The sequence below is a fragment of the Rousettus aegyptiacus genome, unplaced genomic scaffold (assembly GCF_014176215.1).
Source record: "Rousettus aegyptiacus isolate mRouAeg1 unplaced genomic scaffold, mRouAeg1.p scaffold_m13_p_12, whole genome shotgun sequence".
Taxonomy (NCBI): Eukaryota; Metazoa; Chordata; class Mammalia; order Chiroptera; family Pteropodidae; genus Rousettus; species Rousettus aegyptiacus.
In genome coordinates, this window is record NW_023416287.1 from 52,919,970 (window position 1) to 52,940,238 (window position 20,269).

The following is a 20,269-nucleotide window of genomic DNA, read 5'->3' on the forward strand; positions in this document are numbered from 1 at the left end:
ACATTTTTTTTATCACCCCAAAGAGAAGCTCCATACATTTTAGTTATCACCCCCCGAGTCTTGACATCTTCCTCCTCCCTTACTGCCCTACCCCAGCTCTAGGCAACCACTAATCTACTTTCTGTCTTTATAGATTTGCATATTCTGAACATATAAGTAGAATTATGTAATCTATAATCTTTTGTGAATGTCTTCTTTCACTTAGCATGATGTTCTCAAAGGTCATCCATGCTGTAGCATGTATCAGTATCTCATTCCTTGTTATTGCCAAATAATATTACATTGCATGGATATACCACATTTTACTTACTATGCATTTGTTGATAGACATTTAGATTGTTTCTACCTTTTGGCTTTTATAAATAATGCTGCTACAAACCTCAAATAAACTTTGTGAGTTTGTTACGTTCCAATAAAAACTCTGTGGAAATTTTTATTACAATTAATTGCATTAAATGTATAGATTAATTTAGGAAAATTTTAGTTTTTATTACAATACTGTTTCCATCTAGGAAAATTACTTTCTTTTATAGTTATTTAGGCTTTGTTTATTTCCTGCCACAAAGTTTTCTCTTCATAAAATTCTGGTGCATTTCTTTTTGTATTTATTTCTACTTATTTTATAATGTTCGGTCATTTTGAATGGGATTTTCAAATTAAAATTTCTATTTGGTGATGGCAGGAGAAAAAAAATGGGGACAAAGAAAAAGCTTAGAAATTATACAGGACAGAGTTCTAGGGCAGAACAGTCACAGCTATTATCTTCCTCTCCAGGATGCCGAGAAAAATGTGAATGGGAAAATTATTTTATGGATTAAGAGAATTTTAGTTGCTCCCTAATGTCATCAGACCTTAATGATTTCCTGTCAAAAGCTTTCTTCTGAGACATCATGGGAGAAAGTTAGCAATCATAGCAGGGCATTTATATTATTTGCCCCAACACTGAGGGTGCCACATCAATGACAGAACTGCCACATCTTATTACTGCCTATATTTTAGAATGTGACTAAATGCACCCCTTCCATTGTTCTCTTCCAGAATTTCCAATGAACACTCCCCTAAACTCCAGATTCGTAGTCATAGTTACCTGAGGGCAGTCAGTGAAGTCTCCATCAACCGCAGCCTGGACAGCCTTGACCCTGCAGGCCTGCTCACATCACCAAAGTTCCGCTCCAGGAATGAGAGCTACATGAGAGCCATGAGCACCATCAGCCAGGTGAGTACTGTGGCTGCACGCCATTAACTGCACAAGGGTTAGTGGATACTGAGAGGGCAGTCACTCCCCAGAAGAGCACTCCTAGATTAAGTAGGTGGTCTGATCTGAGTGCTACTAGCATTCTGCCCCAGTAAGCATCTGATATCAATGTATACCAGCAGGGCAGGAGCCCTCTGCAGATGGATAAAGCACTTCGGGAGACTCCTTGGAAATTAATTAGTCAACACCAGCAAATTTGTCAATAAGAAGTTAATGGATGAAACTTTAGTATAAAAATGCTTGAAGGATAGATGGACAGGGTGGACATCACTGGCAAAACCAAGGCAGCATCTAAAATTAAAAAAAAAAGTATGAAGCAGGTCACCAAGAAAGGCACGCGGACACAGAAACGAGATAAAATCGATTTACCTCACCTGGGTCCTAGGTAAATATTATTTCTTAGTAACGAGGCAGAAGTCTACTTCTAAGAACTGGTACTCAGGACTGAGGATGAAGACTCAATAAAAGTGACTTATTCAGCTAAAGCTTTCTGAGTGTCTCCCATCGAAGGTCTCAGAGAGTGTGGGGAGGGGCATACTGCCTAAGCTCAGAGGCAGTGAGAACCTGGGACTCTTGGAAGACCTGACCCTGCAGCTCTCAGGGACCACCAGAAAAGCAGAAGTGCTTCAGAGGCTTCCCATGGGAAAACAAATAGAAAGTATTTTTTAAATGATGTTTAGGAATTCAATTTAAATTTATATCACAATTTAAAAAATAAGTACTATTAATTCAGCTAATATTTATTGCAGATAGCACTAGGCCAGATTATGCAAGTTATTCAGTGATGAATAATATATAAACCCTGCCCTCAAAAGCTTTTAGTCTAATAGAAAGCGTATAGAAAAACATAAAAGTGCTATTATGAACATTATTTAATTGAACACCACAAAAACACTCTGAGGTAAGCAAGGAAAGAATTAACAATAGAATCTACCTTTACTGGATCAGACTGTGACAATTGTTTTATATTTTTAAAATATAAGTCCTTATAAATACCCTGTATGATATACAAGTATCCAGATATTAAATGAGATTATCTTTGTGGTCATGAAATTGTCAACAAGATTCTGAAGCTAAGGAGAAAAAATATTAATTACCCAGATTCTAAAGAGAGAGCTTCTAGGCATGGGGTCTAGGAATATGCATTTTCAACAAATAGTCCAAGTAATTCTAATAAAGTAGTATTTTATCTTATCTTTGAAAAATGCTAGCCTAAAACATATACAAGGAATAGCAAATGCTCTAGTTTGGTTGGAGCTTAGGAGACTTGTATGGGCAACAATGGAAAATCTATTCTAAATTTTGTTCTAGAGACATTTTTATACAAATAGTCTTGTGTGCCAGGCCCAGTGGACTGGACTTTATTCATTAGGAATGGGATAGATTAAAGATTAATTAGAACTTCAACTTTTAAGCAAGCAAAAGATATAATAGGAACTTTGATGCAGGATAATTAATCTGGCAGAAAAAATATAGGAAATGTTGGTGATAATGAGAGGCTAGAGTCAGAGAAGCTAGTTCGGAAACCATTGTGATTATTAAGGTGAATTAATGCTACTGGTGGTTCTGTAGCCGATGGTGGTGGTTGAGGGGGTATGAGTGGGGGTGATGGTGGTGATGGTGGTGTTGGTGGAGATGGTGGTGAAGGTGGTGATGGTGGGGGTAGTAGTGGAGATGTGATGATGGAGATGGTGATGGTGGTGATGGTGGTATAGTGTAGTGATAGCATAGTGCGATAGTAGTATACATAAAACAAAGGATAAATTTGAGCAAAAAATAATGAAATCATAAGCTAAGCACCGAAGCATCTTTGATTTGTGAGAGTGAGACCCTAAAATAGTACTACTGCTCTCACTTTGTCCTTGCCATTAAAATAGAGCTTCCTGTTCTTCATGGATTTTTGAAGAGCAAAGGTAGGAACCACAATGAAGTTCCAAGAGCAGGGTAGTGGGGAGTCAGGGAAAGCTGGCATGTGGGACTTCAACACTTAGTCACTGCATATTTTTTTACCTATTTGTGCTAGCTAATCCTGTTCAGTGATACTCACAAACCCAACTCTCAGGGAAATACTTTTTTGCCTCATTTGGTGAAATTTGGGCTTGTTTTGTCCTTACTTTTTTTTTTTTTTTACAATAAACAATATAATATTTAAGCTTACCTTTATTTTGGACAGCCTCATGGTCACACAGTCTTCTGGAATTCTAAAATCATCTGTAAGTCCCGCTGTCATATGAACAGGATACATTTGGGAGTAAAAATTTTTTGTTGGAAAAATGTTTACACACATTCACTGCTTTTATAATTTTACATGTTTAAAACAGAAGAAAATGTCACTTTCCCCATCAGGACATTGCACCTACATGGCTGCCTGCTTTTAGTCCCTGTGCCACAGGTATGATCTTCCTTGAGACAATATCACCTTCTAATGACAGCTTAATAAGATATCAATAAATCACCAAAGAAGCACATGTGGGCTTTGATGCTGTGGCGGGTATAGCTCTGCAATTCAATGGTATAATCATTTTGCCTTAAGTAAAATACAGAAAGAATAGCTATCCTAAATGGATTCCTGATGATACATCATTTTTCTAGTTCCATATTCAATTTTCAGGTAACATAATATCTTTAATGATTATTTCAAACTTTCAACTGCAGTCTCAACATTGTCATTATTCAAAAGAGAGTAGTTTCTTTTTCAAAGCAATACTACTGTACACCCTAGACTTTTCAAAAGTGGTTGGCTTTTATGCTAGTGGCAATATTCTCACTAGTAGCAGCTCTAATAGTATAGAATTTAAGTGCATTATATCCTATTTCCTTTTAAAACCCGATGTGTATATACTATTTGTAAAAATCTCCTAGAAAAATTAAAGTAAAATATTGTAAGCTAAAAAATTGGTCTAGAATAACTAAATTGTTTCTGTCATTCATACCTCACAGAAATAAAATATCCCTAAAAACAGACTTTGCTTGAGAGAAAAATTGAACATCTTGTCATATGGTTATTCCTTTTCTATATTTTTACTATGTATATAGCTAATTTAAAAATGGAAGGGTTATAGAGAAAATCTTGAGAAGAAAAAATTTTAGAAAGTTAGATATTTTAAAAAAATATTTGGTAAAATAACTGTCACATCTAAATTAACTTAATTTATGTCTTAATTTATTTCAAATTCAAATCTTCTTCTGGAATGGTAAACTAGAAGCCTGCAAACATATTTTGTCTGTCAACATGTTGAATGCTCACATCATTTTAAAATGAAATGTAATTAGGCAGTTATTGTGCTCAGTGGTAATAACAGCAGTTTAGCTGTGACTTTTAACCTAGACCATTCCTTCATTTTATGTATAAACGAAATGGAGGCTCAGATGAATTGTCTATGGTACAGAGCTAGTCAGTGATAGAATCTGAAAAACCCAAGTATTCTGACTCCAACTGGTAAGTTTCTTCAATGCTCGATAGTATTGGACATTGGCAACAATAATATTGCTAATAATAGTAGTCATAGTAATGGAAATTATAACAATGAAATAGTTGCAATGTATTGCTTACCAGATATATGCTAGAAGCTTTGCATAGTACCTCATTCATTTTATATCAACTGTAAGAAAGATCATTTTTTAATTTTTGAACTCAGTCTCAGAGAGTTGGAGTTATTTGCCTCATTCTTCCCACTATACTATCTCATAAAATAATATCTACTATTTGTGGAGTGCCTACCATGTGCCTGGAAATACAGAATGCATTTGTATATATTATTTTACTTTTATCCTTAAAGTATCCCTATGGGGTAGATATTTTAACCACTATGCAAATGAGGAAAGTAAGGCTCAGATAATTCAAGAAAATTTCCATGCTATAAATACAAATTCAAGTGAATTTAAAATCTAAGCAATATAAATTCAAGTGAATTTAAAATCTAAGCAATGACACAAAGTAACAAAAAAATATTAAAACAAAATTTAGAAGAATATGTGTATAATATTGTGGTGAAAATTATAACTTTTCACAAAACAAGAATTCCAGAAAACATAAAGTAAAAGATTATTCTAGCTGAAAATTAAGTATTGCTATGTGTCAAAGACATCATAAAAGTAACATACAATAGATGGCAAGAATATTTAAGCACTTCAAGAAAAAAAATTAATGTTCTGGTTGCCTAAAGTGTTCCTACAAATTTGTATGAAAAGATAGACAACCCAAAAGAATTTGAGGCAAAGCTTATGAACTAGAGGAAAAGATATCCAAAGGCCAATAAGTATAGGAAAAGGTGCTTATATACTCTAGGAGTCTCATAAAGGAAAATCAAAACAGTAGAATATAACTTTTGATTTATCAGAGTGCCAAAAATTGCTAATATCTAGTTCTGGTGACCATATTGAGAAAAAACCTCTAGCTTACTTGCCATTTGGAATGAATTGCTACAATTGTTTTTAGAAAATAAGTTGGTAAAATCTAGAAAAAGGTGAATATTTTTTGGCATACGAATCCCACTTTTGGAACTCTCTAATACAGAAATAAAAGCAGTATGCAAAGATAAATGTACAAGAACGTTCATCAAAGCATGATCTCCAAGGACATCCTGAATCCTTATCAACAAAGGAGTGATTAAATAAATATGGAACAATCAATCATACTATACAGTATTATGGTAGTAGTAACTTAGTGTCTGAATTTCCCTGAGTCTCTATTCATGGACAACATTTATAACAAAAGGAGGTGACAAGATATCCTTATGATCTCAAAATATGAGTAGATGAGAACAAACCACTAGTAGCCATAAGCTTGCATTATATCTACATCTGTGTAGGAGAACAGATAGACAATGATTTTCATGATGATCTGAGCACAGCAGAACAAAACATACAAGAGATACTTACTGGAAAGTTTGGCAGGAGGAGCTATTTGAGAAGACCAGCTAAAACTGGGAAGGAATTTGCCTTCTCTAATAGGTAAATTCAGAGAGCCTGCAGTGGAGTCAGAAAAGTCAGGAGCAATCTGAGCACTATGGACACTGGAAATCAACCAACCATAGCCTTCTTGTAGGACAGGGCGCAGTACTGAGAAGAAACAGTTGGTAGTGGAATCAACTACAAACAAGATAGAGACAATAGCAAAGAAGAAAAGAGAAGTCCAGGTAGAAGGTGGGGATGGGAGCAAGAGAACCAGGAAATCTCAGAACGTAACACTGTGCTAAAGCAATAGAAAAGGAAGCCCTGTGAATTTAGGGTGAAAATTCTGAATGCATCACCATCTCAAGGTGAGAAAAATGAGCAACAGAAAATACTGACTTTAAATCACTTTCCAAATCACTATATGAAGAAAAGAGACTGCGGTTCAGAATAACATTGCTAAGAAATTAAAGTATTACAGAAAGACACACCCACAAAATAGATCACAACTGTAACACACTATTTTAAAATAAACTTAGGAACATTAAGAAAAATATATAAAACAAGAAAGAGAAATGTATCTGATTTTTAAAACCTTAAAAATGATGTCACAGAATGCAAGGAAGTATAGAAGTGAAAGAAAAATCATTTCAGAAATTAAGATTAGTCTAGAAGGAATACAGGACTCAATGAAAGAGACATTTAATACACTAAGAAAAATAGAATGTAAAGAGAAGAGTCTTTTTTTAAATCAAAAAGAAACAAAATAAGAAAGATTTAAGAAAAAATGATAAATATTTAACATATAGGTAAAATCTCTGATAAAGAAAATCAAAGCCAAAGACCAGAACAAATAACAATAGCAATAATTAAAGAATGCTTTCCTGAAATAAAAAGATGATTAGAATTTACATATTGAAAGAGCAGACCTCGTACCTGAGAAATTGACCCAAAATAATCAACACTAAGACATAGTCTAGTAAAATTACAGAATTTTTAAGAATTAAAAAAAATTTTCAGAATTCTAGACAAAAAAAAGCAAGTGAGTTTAAAAAGAACAAAAAATAAATTAACGTCAGACCCTTCAACAATAATAGTTCATGCCAAAAGAAAATTGAGTAATATGTTATTATGCTCAAGAGAAAAAAAGTGAACCAAAGATTTTATACCCAGAAAATCTGACTTTCAAGTTTAAAACTCATGGGCAAATTATTATACACATGGATGAATGCAGAGACAATTGTTTCCATGAGCTCTCTCTGAGGCGTCTACTCTACAATGAGCTTTAGTCAACCTAAATGACCAGATGTTTCTGGACTCTCAGTTCTGTTCCACTGGCCTTGTGTCAGTGCTACACTTTAAATTATTGTAGCTTTCAAAGTTGGGAAGTGTGAGTTCTCCAGGTTTGTTTTTTTATCGATATTGTTTTGGAAATTCAGATTTTAATTAATATCTTAAATTAGTTTCTTAGAACTTTAAATAAAATCTTGTATTAGATCTTAAATTAGTATCTCGATATATATTTCTTCATGTTTCTTGTGCTTGGAATTCTTTGAGCTTCTTGGATTCCAACATCCAATGGATAGGAACTCCAGAAAGAAAAGAGAAAACAGAAGGTAGGAAATCACTAATGAAATAATTCAAGAAACAGTCCCAGAACTGAAAGACATAATTTTGCAAATTTCTGGAGGACCTCCCCAGCACCCAACATAATGAGTAGAATATCACAGTGAAATGTTAAATCATTAGGACAAGAAGATCCTAAATGCTTTCAGAAGGGGGTAGGAAAAACCAACTCACATGGAAAGGCACAGCAATGAGAAAGGCATTCATTTTCTCAACCTCTAGCATACATAGAGGCTAAGAGATAAGGAACAAAGCCTGAAAATATCTGAAAGGAAAAGGGATGCAGGCTTGATTCCCAGATGCAAGCACACTTAACAATGGAGGTGAGATACAGACTTTTCCACTGATGCAAGGTGTGGTCCACCAAAAGGAAGAAATAAAACATGGAAGAGGAAACAAGGACTAGATAATGAAGGGCACCCCCAGAATGATGGGAAAGGGAAATCTCAGGACAGCAATGGGTTTGGCAGCCATATATTGTGAAAGGAAGACAGAAAGCTCCAAGAGTAATGCTCCAAGGGCAGGAGGGAAACAAAGAGGTTATCAAAGGTCTGTGAACATATCTAGAGATTTACATAAACACGTGTTTGGAAAAATGTATGCGAATGCCATAAAACCCAGATGGAAGAATTGAATGTGGTTGCCTCTGGGCAGTGCGGGTCAGCAGTATGCTCCTTTTTTTTTTTTTTATAAGCTATCTAGAACTATTTGACCTATATTTGTGTATAAGTTTGATAAAGAATAATCATTTATATGAAAAAAGTAGCATCAAGCATAAAAAATATAGTTATTGGTAAACAGACTAAATGAGGGCTAAAGTGGAAGAGAACATATAAGCTATGCGCTCTGATAATATAAACATGGTACAACTATTTTAAGATGAGGAAAGAATGGAACAAGCATACTCACCCCCCAAAAAAGGAATTGTTAACTGTTTTCGGTAATGATATGGGCAGTGGTAGTATTAATGTGTTATTCTGAGGTATTGTGCATATATTATAGAATAAAGCAAATGAATAATTGTAGGATATCCCAATTCTGTCATCTTCTGTGGGCTTGAGAACCAGAATTTTTAGTACGGAATAAAGAGAGTATATGTATGATGTAGAAGCAATTGGATAAAAACTCTGCAGTATGAATTTGAATTGGATGGATGCATAACCTAGTTCTGTCCACAGAAAAGGCCTAAAAACAAAGACAACCCAAGTAGCAATGACAGAAAAGCTTCCTAGTGCCCATATTGTGTTCTTGGGATACTAATTCCTGCTAGTAGAAAAAGTGGATTTGGAGAAAAATACTAATTCTAGGACTGGGAAGGAATGGTATGAGTTTGGAATACTTTGTCATACCAGATATCAAGGAAACTATCCAAGACTATTATCTTCATGTCAAAAGGACTCTGGAGCCAGCCAACTAAAGAGTTTCCCACTGGCCGAAGCTGAGACAAATTTGAGTTCACTAAAAATAATAAATGAATTGGATTTAAAACCAAAAAACTATTTTTAAATCTATGAGTTTATTTTAATATTTTTTAAAAAATTACTGATCACCTTTGATAGATAATAGGAAACAAGTTTATTATCCTGAAAATTAGTAAATAAAAGGAGGAAAAATCCTTTGTCCTATTGTTCCTATATGAACTAAACCATTGAATAACCAAATAATAGGAGAGGAAGCATTTCATTATAAAACTGTTCAATGAGCATTTACTCTCAGACAGAAGTAAAGACAGCCTATTCAATAAATGGTGTTGGGAAAGCTGGACAGATGCATGCAAAAAAGAGAAACTGGACCACATTACACTATAGATAAGAATAAACTCAAAATTCATTAAAGACTTAAATGTAAGATCTGAAACCAATAAAAACCAATAACTAGAAAAAAAATATATGCGGTAAACTCTCTGACATTGCTCTTAGTAATATTTTGTCTGATATATCTCCTCAGGCAAGGTAAACAAAATAAAAAAAATAAATGGGACTACATCAAACTGAAAAGTTTTTGCACAGCAAAGAAAACTATCGACAAGATGAAAAAATGACCTACTGAGTGGGAGAAAATATTTGCCTATGATACATCTGATAAGGGGTTAATAGGTAAAGTTTACAAAGAAGTCATACAAATCAATACCAAAAATACAAACAATCCAATTAAAAAATGGGCAGATGGCCTGAATAGGCATTTCTCCAAAAAAGATGTACAGATGGCCAATCAACAAATGAAAAGATGCTCCAGATCACTAATCGTCAAATGCAAATTAGAACCGCAATGAGATATCTCACCTCTCACCTGTCAGAATGGCTATTATTAATAAATTAAAAAACAGCAAGTGTTGGTGAGGATATGGAGAATAGGAAACCCTGGTGCATTATTGGTGGGATTGCCAACTGGTACAGCCACTATGGAAAATGGTTTGGAGTTTCCTCGAAAAATTAAAAATAGAATTACTTTATGACCCAGCTATTCCATTTCTGAGTATTTATAAAACCAAAACACGAATTCAAAAAAGATATATGCACCCCTGTGTTCATTGCAGCGCTATTTACAATAGCTGAGATATGGAAGCAACCTAAGTGCCAATCAATAGAATATTGGATAAAGAAGTGGTACATATATATAAGGAAATATTTTTAAAAATAAAATCTTACCATGTGCAATGACAAAGATGGACCTAGAGCATACCTTGCTAAGTAAAATAAGTTGACAGAGAAAGACCAATACCATATGGTTTCAGTATATGTGGAATCTAAAGAACAAAATAAATGAACAAAGGAAATAAAAACAGACGCATAGATACAGAGAACAAACTGGAGATTGCCAGATGGGAGGAAGCTTGAGGGGGGGGGGGGGCTGGGTGAAAAAGGTGAAAGGATTAAAAAGTACAAATTAGTAGTTACAAAAATAGTCATGAAGATGTGAAGTACAGCAGAGGGAATAGAGTCAATAATGTTATAATAACTATGTATAGTGCCAGGTGGGTACTAGACTAATCAGGGGATTACTTCATAAATTATATAAATGTCTAACCACTAGGCTGTACACCTGAAACTAATATAAAAGAATATTGAATGCCAACTCTAATTGAAAAAATGAAAATTAAAATAATAAAAAATAAAATAAAATGAAAAACACTATTCCAATGAGTAATTGTAAAAGTTGATGGAATTAGAATATCACCATTTGTAAAACCCCCCCTCCCTACCAATGAATTAATGGATCTGGGCATTCGAACACAAATAAGAAAAGAGACTACCCAAACTAGCCTTGCCAAGGGGATTGAACCTGATCAACCCTCTGGTTCTAGCTTATAATTTTCAGGAAATACAAAAGAAACATGCTACATCTCACCATGAGTATGAAATCAGCAAATCTAGACTATCAGAAGTTCTACAGCTAAAATGACCTAGGTGCTTCAATAGATGTATTATAATTTTAAAAAATAAAGGAGGAAAAACTGTATATTAAAAGTGAATTAAAAGATATATCAAAAATTTTAAACGGGTAGAACTAAACTAGAGTGCAGGGATGCACATTTGGGCGGGAAAAAAAATACATAGAAGCGAATGTAATAAAATTCAGAGTACAAGTTCTTTTTGGAGTGAGGGTAGGGGTTGTGGTTAGGATGGGGCATATGGAGGAGCTGCTGGAGTGCCTGAAAAAGTTCTGTTTCTTGAACTGGGTAGTGCCTACAAAGGTGTTTGCCTTATTACAATTTGTTGAGTTACACATTAATTCTGTGTGGATTTACTTTATGATTCAATTTTTATGAAAAATAGGTGAGAGGACACATATACCCTCTGAAAAGATAGTTATCCAAGTTTAATAGCTATTACCTTGACAGGGATAAATGTTTCATTATTTGTGATGTTTGGCATGTTGATTAAAAAGAAAAAATCTAATAACACATATACATGTGTGTATATGTATATACACATACAGACATACATACATAGCTTGTTTTGATTTTTGCTTTAAAATTAATTCAAACTTACAAAAGAGTTGTATGTAAAATAAAAAACCTCCTGTACATCTTTGACCCAGATTCATATTCATTGATTATTAAGATTTTGGCTCATTTGCCCTCTCGTGCTCTCCCTCCCTCTCTCTCAACTGCAAATACCATGTCCCTTTACCTCTAAATACATCTCCAAGATTTCTTTAAAACAAGGCTATAGATAATATATATGCAAACTTTTTTACATGAATATGTAATTATTAGCCTTGAAAATGTGCAGAGATTATATCAGATGAAAGTATGTGAAAATACTATTTTAAAGAATAATTAGTAAGAAACTCATCTCTTTTCCACTTAATATGCTTTAAGGAAATTAGTCACTTTTACCTGAAGTTTAAAAAACTTACTTAGCCCATTATTCGAGTACATCTTCAGATAATACAAAATGAGGAGACAGTCAAAAATTGTAATAGTTTTCAATATGTATTCTCAACTTAATTGTAGATTAATCTGTTAAATTCTCAATTAGTCATGAATTTGATATTAGGGAAATTAGACATACGAAGTTCTGAAATGTAACAGAAATTTGAAAAATGCTCCCACATCTCTATAAAGTGAGAAATTGGAGTACCTGGTTTGGCTTACTTATTTATGTATGTATTTATTTATTTAGGTGGTACTCAAACCCAATGGAAGTTATATACAGAGGGATACAAATAAATAAAAACTGATTCCTCAGAAAATAAAAGTCCTCATTTGGAAGATTTTTAAATGCATTTATAAACAATTTGTGGACCATGTCAGTATTTCTAAAAGAAGAGTGAAATCTTCAGATAGTAGGTAGATAGTTTGAAAATCTTGATAGTGCTTTTCGGGATTTTGACATATCTGGGTTTGGTCTATTTTCGTGCAGAACATGAGTATCTTGTCAAAAAATATTGGGCCTGTTTTTATACTATGCACTAAATTAAGCTTCGGTCTACACTGAAATTATTTGACAAACTAGTTACTTCCAAAGGCACAATAAAAATACTGTTTTCTAAAATGTTTATGCTAAAAATGGTTCCACTGAAATACACAAACTCTGACTAGGGCCCGATTAGATTGTTCCTTAGGTTTGCGTTTATAAGTAAGGAAAATTAGCACCTAGGCGTGCACTGGAATAAGACTTCCCAGCCCCATGCTTTCTTGCATACTGAAAACAAAGCTTTTTTTTTTTTGGAATTTAATAGACTATTTGGGAGTATAAACTAGATTCCGTCCAATTATTGTCTGTAAAGTAGAGAAAATAAAATGCACTGGAGCTTAATGTTATCGGATACTGCTTTCTTCTGAGAGGGTTGAAGTTTGGAGATGCTTGAAGGGAGAGGTCGCTTCTCCACAGGGCGGAGGAGTGAGCGTTGTGACAATGCCCTGTCTCTGCCCTCAGGTGAGCGAGATGGAAGTGAACGGGCAGTTCGAGTCCGTGTGCGAATCCGTGTTCAGCGAGCTGGAGTCGCAGGCGGTGGAAGCCCTGGACCTGCCCATGCCTGGCTGCTTCCGCATGCGGAGCCACAGCTACGTGCGGGCCATCGAGAAGGGCTGCTCCCAGGACGACGAGTGCGTGTCCCTGAGGTCATCCTCCCCGCCGCGCACCACCACCACCGTGAGGACCATTCAGAGCAGCACGGGTGAGTGAGCAGAGCGATGTCCCCCCCGCCACCCCCCGCCCCGTCCCTGGTGATACGGCCTGTGCTACCCATGGCTGTCCTATAAGACTGTACACTGTGCCCTTGCAGTAATCACACATAGTCGCCAGTAACAAAATACTACCCATGCCCTGTAGAGCAGGGCTTTACTTGCGTCTTTCCTCAGTCTCTGACCACATTCAAGACCCCCTGATCTCTCCATCACCACCTCTGATTTCAACAGAGGAAATTACCACTATAGGACCAGGAGGGACAGCACAGGGAACAGGTCTTCCCAAGATCCCCACACAGCATCCTAGGAGCTAGCAAAGTCATCCCAACCAACTCCTCTCCACAATCAGGCTTTGACTTTTAGGATTGAAAAGCATCACAGAGGTGAGATGCTTATTTAAATCCAAGATATCCACAAAATGACTATCCTAAAGGACCTGAAATATCACTGTGAGAAAATAAGGAAGAAATCAATGACCCAGTAATATTGATTGAACATTTTTTTTCATTATAACAGAAAGAAAATTTACATTATTTAAAATTTTTCTGTCATGTATAGAGTATCTCCTTTTCCCTCTAAACTGAATTTAGGCTGATGCTGTTAAACTGTATTTTCAACAGTTGATTTTAGGCAGGGAGGCACAAGAAGAGCCTAACTGGTTCCATGACACTGGAACCTGCAGAGGAATGTAGCCATGAGTTATGTACAATGATGTGTGTTGCTTTTTTATATTTATAACATTTGGGTCCAAGAAGAAAATCCCTTCCCTCTTAAAAGGCTTACCTTTATGATTGAATTCAACACAACTCCAATATGGACTAGTTCTACCTAGAGTCAAGATAAATAATAATGAATAAATTAGAAGGAAAAGCCTGTGCCAGAATATTGTTTTATTCAATTTTTCATTCTAGGTGTAGCAAATGTCAGTAACTATCATTCAGCCTAGAACTTTTGCAGGCTTGAAAATTAATAGGTCTTCAAACCTGAGTTAACATTCTACTAATCAGAGATACAATGTTGAACTTGTAAAAACCATTAGAGGCTAAACAACAGGAGTTTATTATTGACCAATGCAAACAGAGACCTCAGGATTAGGGAAAGAGACACTTCTAGACACTGCCTGGCTCCGCAGGGAGCTCAGCAACACTGCCCTGGCTGGCCATCTTCAAGTAGAGACAGTGGATGTGTGTTCTTGCTCATTGGGAAATTCTGTAAGAGTAGTCACAGATGAGATTAATAAATCTCAAATAAGGTTGACATATGAAATGGAAAAATATTTAAAAATAAAAATTCATGGCATATTTATGTGTGTTTACATTCGTGCAGTATGTGTAGTTTGAAGGTCTGCCCTGTGCCTATAGCATATCACTGTGTCTTTAGATGTTTTCCAGTTTTCATCAGCACCACCCCACACGCAACCCTTTCCCAGTGTCTGATCCATTCCTCACTGTGACAACCTCACTGCCTGACAGCTGCTCTTCTGTACTGAAACCACCCTTTAAATACACAAAATGCAGATCCTTGCCCAGAAGTTCCAACGGTAGGAAAAGGGCGACTGGTTTAGGTGTTATGGATAAAGTGGTAAGAGACTCCAGAACGCTTTTTTTTTTTCTTTTTGCTCACCTCTCAGAGGATTTTGTATTTTTGTTATTTGAGAGATAATTTACTTATCCTTCCTATAACACTTTTTGTCCCAGGGTCTTCACCCCAATCACCTTGCATGTCTGACCTTCCTAAGACTTTTCCAGACACTCTGGAGATTCCCAGAGTTCAAACAAACAAACCAACCGAAAAAAAAAAAAAAGCATCAAATAAAAGCCAAGTTACCAGTTAAACTTGAATTTCAGATAATAGTGAATAGTTTGATAGTGTAAGTATATTCTAAATATTGCATGGAACATACTTATACTACAAAATTATTCATAGTGCTTCTAGTATGTGCTAAATCTGATGAAACTTTCAGAGATAAGGGACCTGGGAGGGGGCAAGCTGTGTCATTTCATTTAGGATCTAAATTAAATCAGAGGGGCTGTAGCCAGAAGCCCTTTGTGGGAGAACACCCCAAAACAGAGAGAAGTAAATGAAAACACCATGGAGGGTGATTGTATCTGCTCTTCTTAGGCTCGGTATGTCTCATCCTAAGTACTAGGCCATGTCCACCTGCAGCTTTCTGAGTAGGAAGGTGGCAGGCTTGGCTGCAGCTGCAGGGGGAGTGAGAGTCAGGAAGATGTGACTTGCCCTGGGAATGGTAAAGAATAAAATATCAGATTTATGGACAGTGTTACTTTTATATCAAATGAAATATCAAGATATATCATCTTTACATTTGTGGGAAAAAAAACAATTTAAGGATTTATAAACCATTATAGTGGATTCTGAGTAAACCCAACATATTTAAGAGGACAACCTTAAGAATTCTAACATCACTTTCACAGTTTCTCTATGCCATAGATTTGTTCTTTTTTTAAAAAAAAATGGCTATTATTTTATGATATAATAAAATTCTTTCTGTCATTCTACCATCCTATTACTCCTATGTGCTCGCACTCTCTCTCTCACACACACACACACACAGACACTCACACTCACTCACATTTTCCATTTCCTTTTCTCTCTCATATGATCTTAGTACTATCATATTAATTTTCTTCTACTGGTTTCCTTCTCACATTGAATCAAATACAGTTCCTGTGAAAACACAGAAAATCTACACTCTCATAGGACCTACTAATTTTTGAAATAATTCACTCATCTGTGAGAATCAGGAAATTACTTTGCTCTATTTTTAACTATTTCCCCCATGTGCACAGGTCAGATTTACATCCATGTTTATATGACATGATGTAGATTTTTCTTTTTGCTTGTCTTCTTTTGCTCATTATTCTTGGATACTCCACGACGCAATCCATTTTCCTAAACTTCCCCTTACCTGAATTTTTTTGTTTTGTTTTTATTAATGGCAGTTATTAGCTATAACCTTCCCCCCCCCCCCCAAAAAAATGTACATTCTAAGTCTTGGCTTTTTTTATCAGCTCATTTTATAAGTTCAAATTTTCCACAAAATGTACTATTAAGCTTTTCTCTTCCAGTCTTATTTCTTCTTCATATTAGCAAAATAAAGTCCACAAGAAGTATCTGATGCCATGTGAGAGAGTCACGATGATGGACTGGGTTCTAAGTGGCCCTAAGGATACCCTAGCAACATGAGTGAGGATTAACAGAGACTCATCTGCAAATCATGGCAAATAGGGAACTGAGTTAGAGAGTAACTTACAATTATGTTTCCTTTGATTTATTGACCTTTGGCTTATCTAACTATTATAGAACCTGATATCCTCTCAACCTATCTGCTCAAGCACCCAGATCTCTCTCCATTTAATAGACTGAACCACTTTTATATAAACCACTGCACTTGGGACTGCTAGGTTAGGATTAGAGCTACTATAGAAAAGTTAAATACAAAAGTGAGGAAATTATCCTCACGACCATGGGAAAACAGACACCTCTACTCAATCATCCGAAAATTTTAGGTGAACGTAGAACTTGGTGCCAGAAATATACTCAAACCTCCACTTCAAAGTATTCGATTAAACCTGCCTCATGTGGAATGTACAAATGCATGTGTATGCGAGTAAGGACACATTTTCCTTTTACTTCCTACCTTGAGCATTTTCTAGGATCTATCACAAGCATTACCACAATGAAGCTAGACAGGCTTGTATCTGCTGATAGCAGTAGCCTAAATAAGTTAAAACATTGTATAATAATCATCAGTGGATACTCCCATACAGCTACACAGACACCCACCATGGTCAGAAAGGACAAGAAGTAAACCTTTTGCAGTGGCTACCCAGTAAGTAGTATTGGTAGGATCAGCTGATACCAAGAGGGAGATTTTTCATATAAGCATTCATTGGCTTTTGTAATTTTAAAAGTCAATATAATATTCAAATAAAAATCATATTCTGACAGAAATAGGCAAAATATCATGATATATGATTCTCTGATATTTTAAGAAAAGTTTTCACTTTGAAATCACATGCTTTCCCAAGAAGCTTTGCGTAGCAATATCATTTTATAGAGTCAGTATGTTCACTTGCCATACTAGCTCTTAATATTTGTGCTATATTATTTTCATATTAGGAGAAGCTCAGAAAAGTTGGCCAAGTTGAACTGGTATCCTGTCCCTCACAAAGTCCCCAGCAAGAGTAGTGAGGCCCCAGGAGAAGTGTCCTTCTGGGCAAGCAGAGGAAAAGGCTTACCTAGCATTCCTGGTCAGGAACCTTAGGCTTCTGATCTGACTGTGGGAAGACACACATGTTCCTTGCACAACCTGAGGGCATTCATTTTTGGATCCTAGATATCTAATACAAGTGCCAGTCACCTAGCAGTTGCTCAATAAAATTTTTAAATAAAAATAAATTTAAAAAGATAAGACCGAGCACTAAATATTCAGATGTGGCCTGGATATGTTTGTTCCTTATTTCTCTGCTAATGAGGTTCCCTGGTTTTTATATCTGAGAAATCTGACAGTGATAACTTTTGGAAGAATTTTGGTGATAATTTTTCCTTTTTCTTTTGGTGCACTTGAAGTGACATTCTTCTGTACTCCAATAGAAATATTATGAAATCATGAAATATGAAAGTCCTATCGGACATAGAAGAAAATATAAAGCCTGAAAGATATCTTAGGCTTTCATCTCCTCCAGTTGATTTGCTGAATATAAAAAACCTTTTGGGAATGGAGCCAAGCCTCAAGGTGTCATGCCCTGTAGACAGCCTACAAGTCCACTTTTGTCCATCTGAGGGTTTACCACATGGACACCAGAGTCTTTAGGCCTTTACGTTTGTTGTGATGGTCAAGTGAGATTATTAGTAAGGAAGCATCACACCAGGTAAATTACAAATTAGAATGCTTCTACCCTGGCTTTGATTTTAAATCTCTCAGTCTAGCTTAGTTTATTAATAATGATAATGGCTAACCTTTGAGCACTTACTGTTTGACAAGCATTGTGAACAGCTACATATATTATCTTGTGTAATCCTAACAAGTACTCTACGACATGATCTAGGTCATTCCTGACTAAGAATGATGTACAGGAAAAAAATTAAAACTCAGAGAGATTCTATAACTTAATCAAGGCACTACAGCTGTTAAGTGACAGAGCAGGCTCTTAAATTCTCTTTACCCATCAATAAATGCTTAGTGAAGTATGTCGTACCCTGAAATAAGTTAATACAAATCTGTCTACTGAATGAGAGGCCTAGGAGATTTTTTCTTTTGTTCTTTCTTCCCACAAATATTTACTTAGCTCCTGCTATTTTTGAAACTTATGATTTCCATAAAATTTTCTGAAAATCCCTCTTTTTAAAAGAAACTTTTTTCACATATTATTGACATGGTTTTTTATGTTGTCTAACTGTGGAATATCTGCTGAAAGCAAAATTAAAGAGGTAAACGATAGAGAGAAATTAAAATAAATAGAGAAAAAGCCTATAAAATGAAAATATTCTTTGGGTTTAAAGTTCCAAATTACACTTTGTCATTTTGAGATTATAACAGATTTAAAAGATCAAACATCCAATTTCTCGATCTAGTTATAAAGTTGCCATATAGCACTGATTGGAATAAAGAATGTTTGCCAACTTGCATATAAACTAAGCAGGTGGTAAATTTTGTTTTGTGACTGATAAAATAATCAAAGTTTTCTGCCTTAAAGTGAGTAAAAAAATACTACAATAATTTAATTCTGATCTGACTGGTCTCTTGATTGAGTTATAAAGCAAAGATGTGAGTGTTCATGACCCAGTTACAAAAGTCAATCAGAAAACACACATTAGAAAATCCGACTCCTTTAATGTGAATATTTATTATATGGGACATTTCTCAAGACAATTAAGGACATTACAACATGAAATCCAAAAATTCACTTTTTTATCTTTATGATACCTACAATAGGCACTGTTATTAAAGAAACTGCCACTTGAGATAATCATGCTAAGCGAAATAAGCCAGACAGAAAAAGTTGAAAATCACATGATATTACTTATTTGTAGGATATAAACCTAAAAGCAACAAATGTACAGGACAAACAAACAGAGACTCATGGACATGGACAATGGACTAGTGGTTACTAGAGGTTAGGAGGAAGGAGGAGATGGGGATGTAGATGGGGAAAAGGAAAAAAATTAAAATAATTTATTCGATTAAGATAATTAGTTAATTGATTGATTCATGATAGATAGATAGATAGATAGATAGATAGATAGATAGATAGATAAATTCTGGACAAAAAAAAAAAACTGCTGCTTTTAAAAGCCTTCCTAGTCCAGAGTTATCTGATCCAATGCATATTGAACTTTAATAAATATAGAAAGTAATAACAATTGAAAATCATACGTGGAATTAATGCTGGCAGTGGGACATCCCTACAAGGCCACTTTGGAAGCAGTGTTCTGTAGCTCCAGGTGGTAAATCCAAGGCCCGAGACTTTGTATTTCTCTCTATTGCTCTTGCCATTGACTTTCTGTCAAGGGTCCAGGACAACACTTTACTGCTGCCAAGTCTCCTCATTTAAAAACAAAGAAGACCGAAATGAATAGTACTATGATTTTACTATACCAGAATATAAGAAACAGTCTTGTATTTATTGTAATGACGAACGAATGATCATGTAACTATTAACACTCCCAAAGCTTTATTTGCCATTTGCTGGTGTCCTGATGACAAGCAAATTCCACCAACATACAAGATAACTGGTAGAAAAGGGTAAAAAAAGAAAGAAAATTATCAGTCTAAATTATCTCTTAAAATATAATGAACTATCAAAAATTAATTAGTCTTTTATCCCTAAAATATT

The 20,269-nt window shown here is 35.2% G+C and overlaps 1 protein-coding gene across 23 annotated transcripts in view; it reads left to right on the forward strand.

Moving 5' to 3' along the window:
- The window catches only part of DLGAP1 (DLG associated protein 1), a 782,830-nt gene that overhangs the window by 614,976 nt on the left and 147,585 nt on the right, over positions 1-20,269 (forward strand). For all 23 annotated transcript variants that reach the window (XM_036229039.1, XM_036229053.1, XM_036229052.1 and 20 more), the window contains 2 exons: positions 1,039-1,216; positions 13,159-13,399. In XM_036229039.1, the coding sequence (XP_036084932.1) occupies positions 1,039-1,216; positions 13,159-13,399 (419 nt within the window). The remainder of the gene's footprint in view (positions 1-1,038; positions 1,217-13,158; positions 13,400-20,269) is intronic.